The sequence below is a fragment of the Salmo salar genome, chromosome 21 (assembly GCF_965601325.2).
Source record: "Salmo salar chromosome 21, fSalSal1, whole genome shotgun sequence".
Lineage (NCBI taxonomy): Eukaryota > Metazoa > Chordata > Actinopteri > Salmoniformes > Salmonidae > Salmo > Salmo salar.
Window position 1 is genome coordinate 42012501 of NC_138311.1, and position 15398 is coordinate 42027898.

A 15398-nucleotide genomic window follows, 5' to 3' on the forward strand; every position below is an offset into this window, starting at 1 on the left:
ATCTGTCTGTATAGCAGCAGGAGGCCTCTAGAATGCCAATGTTTGACTATTCAGTAATGATTTGAGAAAAATAACACTGGCATAACATTATTATGTGGAGACCCTATGAATGTAGTTCAATCAATGTCATTAAATTGTGGGCCCAACATTTTTTTTGTATCACATTCTCACATCAACATTAGCTGGCAGCTGTAGATAAAGTGGTTGCATGCATATGAAACGGTGCTAAAGGTGATAGGAGTAACAGAGGAAGTCTCTGAACGCTTTTAAAGCACCCCTGCGTGCACCGTACCTCTCTTCAAGTACAGAACACCAGACCAGAAACTGCACTGTATAGTCTCTGTTATCTCCTCTGGCTCTGACATACGCACTCTCTCTTCTCCACCATCCAGAGGTCAGGATTATATTGAGCATGGACTGTCTGATATAGGGCTCTGGTCAAAAGTAGCGCACTATATAGGGAATAGGGTGCTATTTTAGACGCATAGGCTCTGGTCAAAAGTAATGAACTAAATAGGGAATAGGGTGCCATTTCGGACGCATCCACGGTGTCCTTTTTTCCTATCCTGGTAGGCCTAATATCTACAGACGGCCGGTTGGTCAGATCAAGTTCCTCGATCTGTCTGCAGTAAACTTTTATCACAGTTGTTCCCTCTCATTTGATGCGCTGACCACCGACGTCAGAAATAATCCATATATCAAGGCCTTAATAAATATGCACTCTTAAAACTTTGATCAGGGCCATCGACTCATTATTACACCCATCAGACTTATTAATGAACATAAATCATTTATGCTGATATCAGATGCCTTTTGACTTCGCCCTTCCCCCCTATATAATGATAGATATGTGGACGCCATGGTTACACAGACCACCACTATAGTCATCTGTCCACAAAGCTTTGGTGTGTATTAGTCTCAAAGAGAATCTTTGTTCAGTACCCCCACCAACCAAGAACTGTCAAGGGCACTCATAAGTTCATCAAAGATGAAAACCTTTTTTATATTTGAAAGGACGGACTCAGGAACCTAAGACAGCACTTGAATTAATGTCCGTCTGTGTAGGGGTTTGTATGAATATTAATTGAGTAGGCAGCACATTTGTTCAGGGCATGGTGTTATAAAGACGCTGAACAAGTTTCCATCCCAACAAGCTTCCATCCCAAATGGCAACCTATTCCCTTCATAGTGCACTACTTTTGACCAGATTTGGTCAAATATAATGCACTATAAGTGCAACAGCGTGCCATTTGGTGTGCACATCAAATTAGAATATTTGTTTTCTCAGGGCCAACTGGAGACTGGAAACATCACCCTGGTCTCATTACAGGAGTGTCAGGTGGAAGACACAGTGAACATATCCAGGTTTGAATAACAAGGATTAGATAGAATCATATCAGAAAAAAAGCAATGTGAGCAATCATAGAGTAGGCAGTGTTATGTCACGTGCAACACTGTGGGACTGACAAAGAAGCTGTCAGCAGAGCAGTATGCTTCCCATTAGTTCCCCGATGCAGTGATTGTTTCCCAATGCTATTGTGAATGGCTGGAAAATCCCTTTGTAATGTTACTGACACACGGTCTATACAAAAGTTGACGAGAGGACTGTGTAAGATAGAAACAAATTCTCAACATTCATGTGCTTGAGGTAGACTATAATGAAAAAATGACAGGGAAAGTGAGTATCCAAGGGTATAATATAAACACGAAAGTAATAAGTCAATAATAATACCGTAATAATAAACGCCATACAACCATGCGCATTCCAAGCCCGGTACCAGTGGACTGCAGACACGGATGTGCGTAAACACCATGCTACAATTGTGGGAAAACAAACCCAATTTAAACAGTCATCATGAGCTTGGAGTCATATAGCAACTAATTGGTTGCTATGGGCCTACTGAACAAGTATATCTAATTACAATCAATGTAATTTTATGTCAGACTTCTGAGTACCGACCGACTACTGATAAACTAACTGCTCACGGGCTGAAATATATTTGACATGCAGATATCTTGAACAACATTCAACAGTGCAGCTGCAATCCATTTAGAGAAACAGATGTGTTGGCAGAGGTTGCATAGACAAACCGGCGGGGAGTAAACGATAAACCTCGGATTTCGGTGCTGTCAGATAGCCTCTCATTGTTCTCACTCTATAGCCCAACAAAACAACTTTTTTTCGCGACAGTATTTCAGGCCCAAGGAATAAGTGATATATATATTATATAAATATAATAGCATAAGAAAATATGACAGGCTAATGCAGTTGGTAAAGTATTTTAGTATTCTCTCTCTTTCTCTCTCACCTGCCTGTAGGTTCTACAGCTGTGCAGCGTCGCTGAACACTGCCCTCTATCGCTCTCTGAAAATGTACAATTCAATTTTGAAATGAGCCCTGAACTTGATAATGGAATATGTTGGTGTTTCAGCTTAGTCTTGATTATTTACCGTTTCTCTGTTGAGTTGTGTTGTAATAACTGAAGTAATTATATGTTATTCTACGCAATGTGGCCGCAGGGTGAACATGGTTTACAGAATAGAAGTGTCTGAGATGCGTAAAGGGGAGAGAGACTTCACCTACCACCAGAATCAATGCTATTCATAACTCGGCCTTTGATTGTATTCGTTTATTGTTCATAATTTCGACATCCTAATAATGAATCAACTTCACATCATGTAGCAATAAGGGAATAAGGGGATGCTAATTCGCGGTCGCTTTTTATTTAATGTTCTCTATGAGAAAACGACTACTATTATCTCAGCTTTACAGCAAAATCTGTAAGCTGTAAAACTGATATTCAACCTGGTGTCAGCGGGATGACAGTAGAAATAAATATTGAATATTATCATCCACATTCAACCTGGCACCTACAATAACCGTTGCGCAAGACGAAAGAAAATGGGACAACCAGTGCAAGGTCTATTCTCCAAGCGGCATGAGTCATTTCAATGTTATTTTATGACACCACTATTCTAAGTTGTTTAAGAAACAGACATGTCTAATCGCAGGACAAAAGAGAATATAAAGAAAAAGACAAATAAAAAGCTGATCTGGACAGTAGCCTACTATGTGGGAACTACATCTGTCTAACTAACCTCACTCCACGGGTCCTGATTACGGACAGCACAACACAAGTAAGTTTGTAACAGTGGAAATGTGGCGGTAGGTTCCTGCAGCCCCAGAAATGCCTCTGATCCTCGGCTGGAACGTGATTAGAAAGTAAAGCTGAAGCGGTATAAAAGAACCGCTAACTGCTCTGAATAAATATGCGATATTATGGAACAAACTACGACGCCAACAGAGCCCTCTATTCAAGGTATGGTAAAATGGACAAAATAAGAGCCACCCAGAAATACTCATATATCTAAGTAATAACATTTGTGAACTGAAACTTCAAATGAATCTTATGCTAAATGGTTTAGATGTAAAATGGGAAATGGGAAAACGGTGCTCAATATAGGCTATTCTATCCCTTATAAATTGACCAAATATGTGTTTTATGCCTTATCTATAACTATTACCATTTTTGGACAGGATACTCACTCCAGAATAAAAGGCTAAAGATTAGAAAGTGATTTCTATATTTCCTTTTAAAAGTTACATATAAATATAATTACTATTGTAAATTGTAGTCGATTCAGTAGAGCTATCTGCAAATATTTAAATACAACCAAGGGATGCAATTGAACCGTCCAATAGATCAATTAAATTGTATTCTTACCTTTGATGTTTTTTCCAACTTGTTCGAAATGTCACGCAAAACTCGAGGGCTCAACTTGATTCGTCAGGCTACCTCATTGGAAGTGTATCTCCTCTCTTCGATGTGTGTCGCTCACAGAACGACCTGCGCTGGTTACTGCGTTCTCTCTGTGAATTGGATGCTAGTACAAGGACCATCGCAACTCCAACTGAGAGGGGTGTACAAGAGAGAATTTGCATTTTTTTTAAACAAGCGCGTAAAGTACTTGGAGTATTGAGTAAGGGCTTGTGAGGTATTGCCCCACTGTTCTATAGCCTTATAATAAACTTCATTGACATGACTTATTTCATTATTATCTGGTGATGTGATGTAGAAGTTAATTTCTGATTTTAAGTTTGACTAGTTCAGAGTGGTGTGACTGGCCATTCCCGCCACTGGCACAGGTTGAGAGCAGTTCATGACACCTCCTTATCAAACTGGCTTTCCAGATGTGGATCTTTGATTGGGTGATGTTCCTATGTATTTGCAAATAAATAACATAGGCCCTAGCAACATTGCATTTAAATAGACACTGTACTACAATGTGATGAGAGGTGCATGCTGCAACTAGCTCTCACAGTCTCATGTCAGAATTAGACGTTCATCCATGTTTCTCAAAAGTCTAATTCTGAAGTGTCTATGGTTACCTTTATTTAACCAGGTAGGCTAGTTGAGAACAAGTTCTCATTTGCAACTACGACCTGGCCAAGATAAAGCAAAGCAGTTCGACGCATACAACACAGAGTTACACATGGAATAAACAATCATACAATCAATAATACAGTAGAAAAATCTATATACATCATGTTCAAATGAGGTAGGATAAGAGAGATAAGGCAATAAATAGGCCATGGTGGCAAATTAATTGCAATATAGCAATTAAACACTGGAATGGTAGATGTGCAGAAGATGAATGTGCAAGTTGAGATACTGGGGTGCAAAGGAGCAAGATAAATAAATAAATAAATACAGTATGGGGATGAGGTAGATTGGATGGGCTATTTACAGATGAGCTATGTTCAGGTGCAGTGATCTGTCAGCTGCTCTGACAGCTGGTGCTTAATTTAATTTAGACATTAACTCAGAATATTTAAGGTTAAAGTTATGTTTAGGCATTAACTTAGACATCTAAAGGTTAGGCATTAACTCCAGAATGGTTAAGGTAAGGGTTAACGTCAACCTGCCTGCAATCAATGCCTGCAATGCCAACTATATCCTCCAAAACTACATTTCCTAAGCAGCTTTGCGGGCTGCTCAAGAATCCGTGGAAAGCCGATTGCGCGTGCGTATCCAGACGTGGCAACGGCATCATGGCTTCTTGGAACCGCTACGGGAGTCGGATGAGAGAGCTGAAAATGTACACATTCGTCTTCTTGGTAAGTTGTTTGTGAATTATATACAGAGACACCGATGAGCCTAATGTTTTAATTACATGTATTTTTATTTTATTTTTTATTAAACCTGCAAACGCCTGCGTGTCTTTTCCGCGTCTTCGTGAAGCAGCCAAAGTTGACAGCACGGCCTTAGCAATTTTAAATCAGAGGCTGAACTTGAGACTCAAAAATAGCCTAAGCCTAAAAAACAAGTGAATATAGTATATCTTGCATCTCGCTGTAATTACCGACATTCGCCTACATTTCATATTATTTGATCAAAACGTCCTCGTGAATAGACTACCAGCCCAAGGCATCTAGTGTCCCTCCCGAGAATGTATATTGAAATCCTTTGAGAACGCAAAATTAACCTGGTTGGACAGAGACTTGAAAATAATGAACGGTTATTCCGCATAATCTACAATATAAGCCAATCAATCTGTTACATTGCTGAAGTTTCTATTCAGGTTTCTATTCATCTGCATGCCTAGCTCAGTGCTATCCGGATTTCTTGGGACATATATACCCTAATCATAACCCTAACCATTAGAAATATCAACTTCAATGGGGTTAGGGACGTCCCAAGGAGCCCGGATAGCAATGACCGTTTAACCACCACCACCATGTTGCTACTTTTTTCTATGGTTGACGTGGTTTACAGTTATGATCAAAATGTCCTTTAGATTCACTTACAGCTAGCTATGTGATTCAACACAGTTTGGTTTATTATGACTCTCATGGGTATGTTGGTCAGTCATTTGAAAAGATTTTATGATGATATATTGTTATACTTTACTTTCATTGAGTGAATGATACATTCAATGCTTGTTGGATGTAAAGTTTGCTACAAATGTAACTTAGTTTGTTGCTACAAAAATTTTACATTGCATTAGCCTACATTTTAACCAACTCCTCGCTCAGTCCTTGATAGACTGGCCACATCATGACTGGATTTCCACTTCATTCCAGTCTCCAGTCTTATGCCCTGGGAACTTTCCTGTTCAGCGTCCTGTTGTATGGTTTAGTGGCTACCATGTCAAACAAAGGTGGGTGCTACTGTAGCCTACTGTTGTGCGATTTCAGGCAGGGGAAATGACATCATAGTGGGTGTGTGTGGAGATTAAGGGAGACTGATTGCTCTGTCTCTGTGTGTGCTGAAGACTGCCCCACTGTATTTCTTGCCTAGCTGCGTGTCAAAGCAATTTTTTTAAACCTCTTCGATCTGGATTGAGGTTCCTCTTCACCTCCCCGTCATGGTAGGTTGGTCGGTTGCCTCAGTGTGGTGAGCCGCCGCAACTAACACTAACCACCCTAGAGTTATTCATACATCATGTAGTCCCGTGTAGCTCAGTTGGTAGAGCATGGTGTTTGCAACACCAGGGTTGTGGGTTCGTTTCCCACGGGGGACCAGTACGGAGAAAAAAAAAAGTATGAAATGTATCCATTCACTACTGTAAGTCGCTCTGGATAAGAGTGTCTGCTAAATGACTAAAATGTAAATGTAATGGCTCCATCTCTATCAATTAAAGAGGACGGAACTCATTGTCTGCATCCCAAATTGCACCCCATTTCCTATATAGTGCACTACTTTTGACCAGGACCCATAGGGAATAGGGTGTCATTTGAGAGAGGTGTTCATAATCCATCTCCTAAGACCAGTGGTTGATCATTGAAAAGGGCCACCACACACACGATCTCCATTGCTGCTGTTCGTCTCATTAATCAAGAGCAAAATGAAGGAGAGAGTTTGACAAACAGAACACCGGTCTGATTTGCGCTGATTCAGTTTGGCCCCTAAAACGGGACGACTTTTATTAAGCAGATTTGTCACCCCAGATGGAGGGAAAGCGAGCTCTGGGAGAGTGAGCCGCCAGCCTGGGTTTCTCTCTGCTGGCTGCTTAGTAAATGTGGCATTTGTTACACTGATATAACGTGACACTTTTTGGGGGATGAAGGTCGGTGCAAAGTGTGATAATGGACTTTCTTAATATATTCAAATGCTCGGGCTCTGTCCCAAATTTTATTTTATTTATTTTATTTCAACTTTATTTAACCAGGTGGCCAGTTGAGAACAAGTTCTCATTTACAACTGCGACCTGGCCAAGATAAAGCAAGTCAGTGTGACAAAACCAACACAGAGTTACACATGAGATAAACAAACGTACAGTCAATAACACAATAGAAAACCTGTGTACAGTGTGTGCAAATGAAGAAAGGAGGTAAGGCAATAAATAGGCCAGTAGTGGCGAAGTAATTACAATTTAGCAATTTACACTGGAGTGATATGTGCAGATGGGGCTGTGCAGATAGAAATACTGGTGTGCAAAAGGGCAGAAAAACAAATATGGGGATGAGGTAGGTAGTTGGTTGGATGGGCTGTGTACAGCTGCAGCGATCGGTAAGCTGCTCTGACAGCTGACACTTAAAGTTAGTGAGGGAGATGGAAGTCTCCAACTTCAGTGATTTTTTTTTGTTGTTGTTGCAATTCGTTCCAGTCATTGGCAGCAGAGAACTGGAAGGAAAGGCAGCCAAAGGAGGTGTTGGCTTTGGGGATGACCAGTGAGATATACCTGCTGGAGCGAGTGCTACGGGTGGGTGTTGCTATGGTGACCAGTGAGCTGAGATAAGGCGGAGCTTTACCTAGCAAAGACTTATAGATGACCTGGTACCAGTGGGTTTGACGACAAATATGAAGCGAGGGCCAGCCAACGAGAGTATACAGGGGGCAGTGGTGGGTAGTATATGGGGCTTTGGTGACAAAACGGATTGCACTGTGATAGACTGCATCCAATTTGCTGAGTAGAGTGTTGGAGGCTATTTTGTAAATGACATCGCCGAAGTCAAAGATCGGTAGGATAGTCAGTTTTGAGGGTATGATTGGCAGCATGAGTGAAGGATGCTTTGTTGTGAAATAGGAAGCCGATTCTAGATTTAATTTGGATTGGAGATGTTTAATATGAGTCTGGAAGGAGAGTTTACAGTCTAACCAGACACCCAGGTATTTGTAGTTGTCAACATATTCTAAGTCAGAACCGTCCAAAGTAGTGTTGCTAGTCGGGCGGGCAGTGCTGGCAGCGATCGGTTGAAGAGCATGCATTTAGTTTTACTAGCAATTAAGAGCAGTTGGAAGCCACGGAAGGAGTGTTGTATGGCTTTGAAGCTCGTCTGGAGGTTTGTTAACACAATGTCCAAAGAAGGGCCAGAAGTATACAGAATGGTGTCGTCTGCGTAGAGGTGGATCAGAGAATCACCCGCAGCAAGAGCGACATCATTGATATATACAAAGAAAAGAGTCGGCCCAAGAATTGGACCCTGTGGCACCCCCAAAGAGACTGCCAGAGGTCCGGACAACAAGCCCTCCGATTTGACACACTGAACTCTATCAGAGAAGTAGTTAGTGAACCAGGCGAGGCAGTCATTAGAGAAACCAAGGCTGTCGAGTCTGCCAAAAAGAATGTGGTGATTGACAGAGTCTCAAAACCTTGGCCAGGTCGATGAATACGGCTGCACAGTAATGTCTCTTATCAATGGCAGTTATGATATCGTTTAGGACCTTGAGCATGGCTGAGGTGCACCCATGACCAGCTCGGAAGACCAGATTGCATAGCGGAGAAGGTACGGTGGGATTCGAAATGGTCGGTGATCTGTTTGTTCACTTGGCTTTCAAAGACTTTAGAAAGGCAGGGCAGGATGGATATAGGTCTGTAACAGTTTGGATCTAGAGTGTCTCCCCTTTTGAAGAGGGGGATGACCGCGGCCGCTTTCCAATCTTTAGGAATCTCAGACGATACGAAAGAGAGGTTGAACAGACTAGTAGTAGGGGTTGCAACAATGGCGGCGTATAATTTTAGGAAGAGAGGGTCCAGATTGTCTAGCCCAGCTGATTTGTAGGGATCCAGATTTTGCAGGTCTTTCAGAACATCAGCTCTCTGGGTTTGGATGAAGGAGAAGCGAGGGGGGGGGGGGGGTGAAGGGCTGTTGACCGGGGTAGGGGTAGCCGGGTGGAAAGCATGGCCAGTCGTAGCAAAATGCTTATTGAAATTCTCGATTATTGTAGATTTATTGGTGGTGACAGTGTTTCCTAGTCTCAGTGCAGTGGGCAGCTGGGAGGAGGTGCTCTTATTCTCCATGAATTTAGTGTCACAAAACTTTTTGGAATTAATGCTGCAGGATGCAAATTTCTGTTAGGAAAGCAAAGGCTAGCTTTTTCAAACTGTCTGTCTATTTTGGTTCCTGACTTCCCTGAAAAGTTGCATATCGCGTGGACTATTCGCAGCTAATGCAGTACACCACAGGGTGCTGGTCAAGGGCAGTCAAGTCTGGAGTGAACCAATGGCTATATCTGTTCTTAGTTGTACGTTTTTTGAATGGGGCATGATTATTTCCCTGTAGCTCAGTTGGTAGAGCATGGTGTTTGCAACACCAGGGTTGTGGGTTCGATTCCCACGGGGGGCCAGCACAGAAAAAAAATTATGAAATGAAATGTATGCATTCACTACTGTAAGTCGCTCTGGATAAGAGCGTCTGCTAAATGACTAAAATGTAAAAATGTAAATTATTTAAGATGGTAGAGGAAAGCACTTTTAAAGAACAACCAGGCATCCTCTACTGATGGAATGAGGACAATATCCTTCCAGGATACCCGGGCCAGGTCGATTAGGAAGGCCTGCTCGCTGAAGTGTTTTAGGGAGCGTTTGACAGAGATGAGGGGTGGTCGTTTGACCGCGGACCCATAACGAACGCAGGCAATGAGGCAGTGATCGCTGAGATCCTGGTTGAAGACAGCAGAGGTGTATTTAGAGGGCAAGTTGGTCAGGATGATATCTATGATGGTGCCCATGTTTACGGATTTGGGGTTGTACCTGGTAGCTTCCTTGATCATTTCTGTGAGATTGAGGACATCTAGCTTAGATTGTAGGACGGCCAGTGTGGTACGATATCCTCTATATATAGTGCACTACTTTAGACCAGAGTCCTATGGGCCCTGCCCTGGTCAAAGTAGAGCACTATACATACGATGCCATTTATGATGCAGTTGCAGGGTGCACTACAGAAAGAGCTGCATGCCTGTCTTATTGGAAATGTCACCTAGCTGTGATATGGCATATGAAGTGAATTTGATCAATAATCAAAGGATTTGCAATAGACTTCTAATTGTGGACTGGGACATAGAGGAATTCATGGGCTAAGTCAGACCCATTATCTTTGCCTGACTAAAATATCCTGTTCTGTATTGGTGACCTTATTGCCCCTGTACCTGGATGCATAACAAATGCTGATACATTACATTGAAAATATCTAAACATTTACAGTTAAAATATTAACAGTGTGATGTTTAATATTTTAAGTTAAAAGTCCTATAATCCCTAAAAGTGTGTAAACAAGAAGACATGAATTGGTGACTCATATTGGTGTAGCAAGAGGGTTAGTTTGAGTTGGTTAGTTTGAGTTGGTTAGGGAGTAGAACTATCTTCAGAAACAAATCACCACCTCTTCAGCCTCAAACTCTGTCCCATGAGAGATCTGGCCATCGTTGAGGTTTGAGGAATCGATGCTTAAGCTATTAGAAATAGCTTAAACAAAGACATAATACAATGTGTTACAGTTACAGCCACATCATGAAACAAGAGCCTAACATCCAAGGGGCCTGTTTTTCACCCTCGTTACGTCCACTGCTCACTCAGACATCCCTGAGGCTATGAAGAGGCCCTAGAGCTAGCTACATGTCCAGCTGTGGATGATTAGCTGCCTAGCATGCATTGTATTCCCCTGTCTCTGTCTCTCCTGTCTGTCTCCAGCAATTAGGAGTGTGGTCTCTAGTCTAAACCTGTCCTCCTAGGGGTGTGTGTGTGTGTGTGTGTGTGTGTGTGCATGACTGAGTGCGGTGTATAGTGAAGGCAGACAGTCCTGTCATTAGGATGCTGCTCACATTGACTCACAGCAGTGCCCTCATGTCATGGCCTAAGCCAAACGAGTGGAAGCTTTAGTAATAGGTAGTGTAGGGGAACCAACCAATGCACCGATTGCCAGGCAGCAGCCCAGCCATTGATAGGACTTGTTGCAGTATTGGCTGCCTGTCAAATGTCAGGCGACGTGATGCGTGAGCGGCGAGCACGACAATGTCAGTGGTCCAGAAAAGGTTTGCAAATCCTCTCCTCATTCTGTGTGTGTGTTGCTCCATCCATCCTGATGTCCGTGTCCCTCTCCCATGCTCACGTCCTCTCCCATGCTCACGTCCTCTCCCATGCTCACGTCCTCTCTATAGTACTGCTTTCATTTCACCATAATACTAACTATCCGCATCCTGTGAATATGATTGTGCTCTGTTTATCATTCCTTCTGTTGATCTTCTCAACAGTATGCATGATGCATACCCACTCTGTTAGGCCGTAAATGAGCCTGGAGAAATGTGATCGTTGGGGGCAGAAATCATCACCAGCCTTTCTTACATTTGTAAAGGGTCCAATATTCACGTAGCTGTGAAATAGGCCTGCCTCAGTACAAGAGCTGCCTCCAGATGCTCTCAAATAGCTGAGGACTGACTCCGTCTCGCGCTCATAGCTGAGGACTGACTCCGTCTCGCGCTCATAGCTGAGGACTGACTCCGTCTCGCGCTCATAGCTGAGGACTGACTCCGTCTCGCGCTCATAGCTGAGGACTGACTCCGTCTCGCGCTCATAGCTGAGGACTGACTCCGTCTCGCGCTCATAGCTGAGGACTGACTCCGTCTCGCGCTCATAGCTGAGGACTGACTCCGTCTCGCGCTCATAGCTGAGGACTGACTCCGTCTCGCGCTCATAGCTGAGGACTGACTCCGTCTCGCGCTCATAGCTGAGGACTGACTCCGTCTCGCGCTCATAGCTGAGGACTGACTCCGTCTCGCGCTCATAGCTGAGGACTGACTCCGTCTCGCGCTCATAGCTGAGGACTGACTCCGTCTCGCGCTCATAGCTGAGGACTGACTCCGTCCCGCGCTCATAGCTGAGGACTGACTCCGTCCCGCGCTCATAGCTGAGGACTGACTCCGTCCCGCGCTCATAGCTGAGGACTGACTCCGTCCCGCGCTCATAGCTGAGGACTGACTCCGTCCCGCGCTCATAGCTGAGGACTGACTCCGTCCCGCGCTCATAGCTGAGGACTGACTCCGTCCCGCGCTCATAGCTGAGGACTGACTCCGTCAAGCGCTCATAGCTGAGGACTGACTCCGTCCCGCACAAACTTCAATACTACTTTTGTCTGTTGCCTTAACTACTCTTTTGTATACAGTTAGTTCATACTCCCACGTTGTCTCACAAATGGATGCATTTTCAAATCCAATTTAGCACAGCTATCAGTCACTCTTTTGTGAGGTAGGCTACAGTACTGTGGATACAGATTATATCCCACTTAAGTAAGTTGTACTTTAAAGCTCCCCTTTCATTCTGCACAGTGGTTGCTTCAGTGCCTCCTCTCTCCACTCTCCCTTTCTCAGATGGCCTAGCCAAGCAGAGGAGTAGTAGGGGAGGGGTGTCGGATAAGGGGAGTGGGGAGAGGCACGGAGGGAGTGGGGAGAGGTGGAGAGGCACGGGGGGAGAGGCACGGGGGGAGAGGCACAGGGGGAGTGGGGAGAGGTGGAGAGGCACGGGTAGATGGCAGAGGAGGAGAGATGTTGTCGGACAAGAGGAGAGGTGGTGTGGAGAAGAGTAGCGGTGTCACTCGGCCGGCCCCGAAAGCCCATTTTATAATTACCCCTTACTGTCATCTCCACACACCCGTCTTTAGAGTCTCCGACCGAGGGGACGTCACCTTGTCATCTCCTCAACACTGCCCGTCCGCACCACGGCCACCAGCCTCCCACATCCAACACCTAGAGACAGGAGGAGGAAATGAGATGGATGCCCCCTGGAGTTCATCAGTCATCCAGACAGAAGAAGAAAACAAGATGACGCTTCACTTCTTCATTCTACGTTTTAATTGAAATGTACTGACGAGAATCTGTTGAATTCCCGTCACGCCCATACGAGGTATCCAGCATGGGAAATTAAAAATCTGTGCCCGACAGGTGCTTGTTTTGATATCACGTTACAGTATATCGCTCATCACTTGATTTCATGAATGAGGACATCGGTAGCTCATTTTGTACTCCATCGCGGATTGGGCGACTGGGACATTATTTGTTGAGTGATAGGAAGGAGCTTGTTTGAATGTCTCGGAAGATTTCAATAGCATACTCCTTGCGTTGTCTCCTTCTCAAAACCCATTGGAGGAGAAGGTCAGAGGGGAGGGACCTCTGGCTTTCTCATCCAATGGGTTTTGAGAAGGAAACAAGGAGCGAGGACTCGAAGGATATGCAATCGGTATCTTTCCACAGTCGCACACAATGAGATGAGAATCTGTCTTTGTTTCGACTTTGATGCTGACCACCTACATAAGGTTTTGTTTTGAACATCAGGTGTCTGGCAATCTCATAATATCACAAAAATGACCTGTCTTCTGCACTGAAGCATCTGATGTGTGAGTTGGTCACTCTGAATAAATACAGTATCTATCCATCAATATGTCTTCAGGTGTGCATGGTGTCGGTGCTGCAGGCGGCTGTAAAGGTCTCTCCTCTCATAGAGAAGGTCAGCGAACACAAGGACTTCAAGAAGCTTCTCCGGACCCGAACCAATGTCCTGGTTCTCTACACTAAGTCAGGTGGGTTAGAGCCAATGTCCTGGTGCTCTACACTAAGTCAGGTGGGTTAGAGCCAATGTCCTGGTGCTCTACACTAAGTCAGGTGGGTTAGAGCCAATGTCCTGGTGCTCTACACTAAGTCAGGTGGGTTAGAGCCAATGTCCTGGTGCTCTACACTAAGTCAGGTGGGTTAGAGCCAATGTCCTGGTGCTCTACACTAAGTCAGGTGGGTTAGAGCCAATGTCCTGGTGCTCTACACTAAGTCAGGTGGGTTAGAGCCAATGTCCTGGTGCTCTACACTAAGTCAGGTGGGTTAGAGCCAATGTCCTGGTGCTCTACACTAAGTCAGGTGGGTTAGAGCCAATGTCCTGGTGCTCTACACTAAGTCAGGTGGGTTAGAGCCAATGTCCTGGTGCTCTACACTAAGTCAGGTGGGTTAGAGCCAATGTCCTGGTGCTCTACACTAAGTCAGGTGGGTCAGAGCCAATGTCCTGGTGCTCTACACTAAGTCAGGTGGGTCAGTGGGTATACTTTAGGCCCTTTGTAGTAAAAATGATATGTGAAGTTAGATCTGCCTTTCTTTGGTGTAAACAATCTTGAATATTGGTCTGTTATTATCTGTGATCCATCATTTGTAGTGGGAAATTAACAACATTCTGGAAGGACTGTGATTGACCTGCAGGCTTTTGACAACTTCCCTGGATTTTTTAGCATAGAACAATGTACTTGAACAGAAAAAGACACCCAAGCTAAATGCGGTCAAATAAAGCGTAAAACTGCATTCACCTATAGCCATTAGGGAAATCAGCCTCTCTTGCATTTAATTCCATTTTAATTAGCATATTTCATGCCAGCGGAAAGTGCTCAGTTCACTCTCATATAAGATTCTGTGCCGTGTGTGTTTGCCGGTGTGTGTTTGCCGGTGTGTGTTTGCCGGTGTGTGTTTGCCGGTGTGTGTTTGCCGGTGTGTGTTTGCTGGTGAGTTATTCGGCCAGTTACAGCAATTTTTTTGTCAGCAATGACAATCCTGAAACCGTCATGGTCTGTGCATTACCTGTGTGTGGGCAGCAGGTAAAATAATGATATACAGACTAATTAGATAATATAACAAACTGTTTTGAAATGGCTATTTAGTTAGTTAACTATTTATCTATTAGCATGCATTAATGTCATTGTCAAGTCCGATAACTTTCCACCGGCACTAGTATATAACCGCAAATGGCCAACACACAGTTGATATGGGTGCGCATCTGATGAAACCAATGCTGCATGCTTCGGTGGTAAAACCGACTCTAGTGCTGAAAATTGGCTAGGATTCTCCTCTATTCAATACTGGCCATGTCATTCTGACAAAGTCCAAAAATATTCTTAGAATAGCCTCATTAACTAGTAACTCCTATGCTGTCAAGATCTCCCCTGAACACTGAATATTTTAACCTTCCAAATAGACTTATCTACCTCGCCCACCTTAGCCAGTTGATCCCTGGTTCATTGAATGAGGGAATTAATTTCTAGAAGCATAAAAAGTGCTTGGTTGTATTTGTAATGTTGCAAGGTGGCCAACCCTCCTGGAGAGTCCAGGAGATCTACTGGGATGCAGGCTTTTACTCAGGAGATATAATACATG

The 15398-nt window shown here is 43.9% G+C and overlaps 2 protein-coding genes across 8 annotated transcripts in view; one reads left to right on the forward strand and one right to left on the reverse strand.

Moving 5' to 3' along the window:
- The window catches only part of LOC106582350 (semaphorin-5B), a 318841-nt gene extending 314924 nt beyond the window's left edge, over positions 1–3917 (reverse strand). For 4 of the 6 annotated variants that reach the window (XM_014165381.3, XM_014165380.3, XM_014165378.3 and 1 more), the window contains exon 1: positions 3726–3917. The gene's annotated coding sequence lies outside the window, so the exon portion shown is untranslated. The remainder of the gene's footprint in view (positions 1–3725) is intronic. The other 2 variants (XM_014165379.3, XM_045704770.2) reach the window with 2 other exon arrangements.
- The window catches only part of pdia5 (protein disulfide isomerase family A, member 5), a 59375-nt gene continuing 46914 nt past the window's right edge, over positions 2938–15398 (forward strand). The window contains exons 1-2 of one of the 2 annotated variants that reach the window (XM_082966860.1): positions 2938–3138; positions 13663–13792. In XM_082966860.1, the coding sequence (XP_082822986.1) occupies positions 13669–13792 (124 nt within the window). In that variant the 5' untranslated portion in view covers positions 2938–3138; positions 13663–13668. 2 annotated transcript variants of the gene reach the window in all.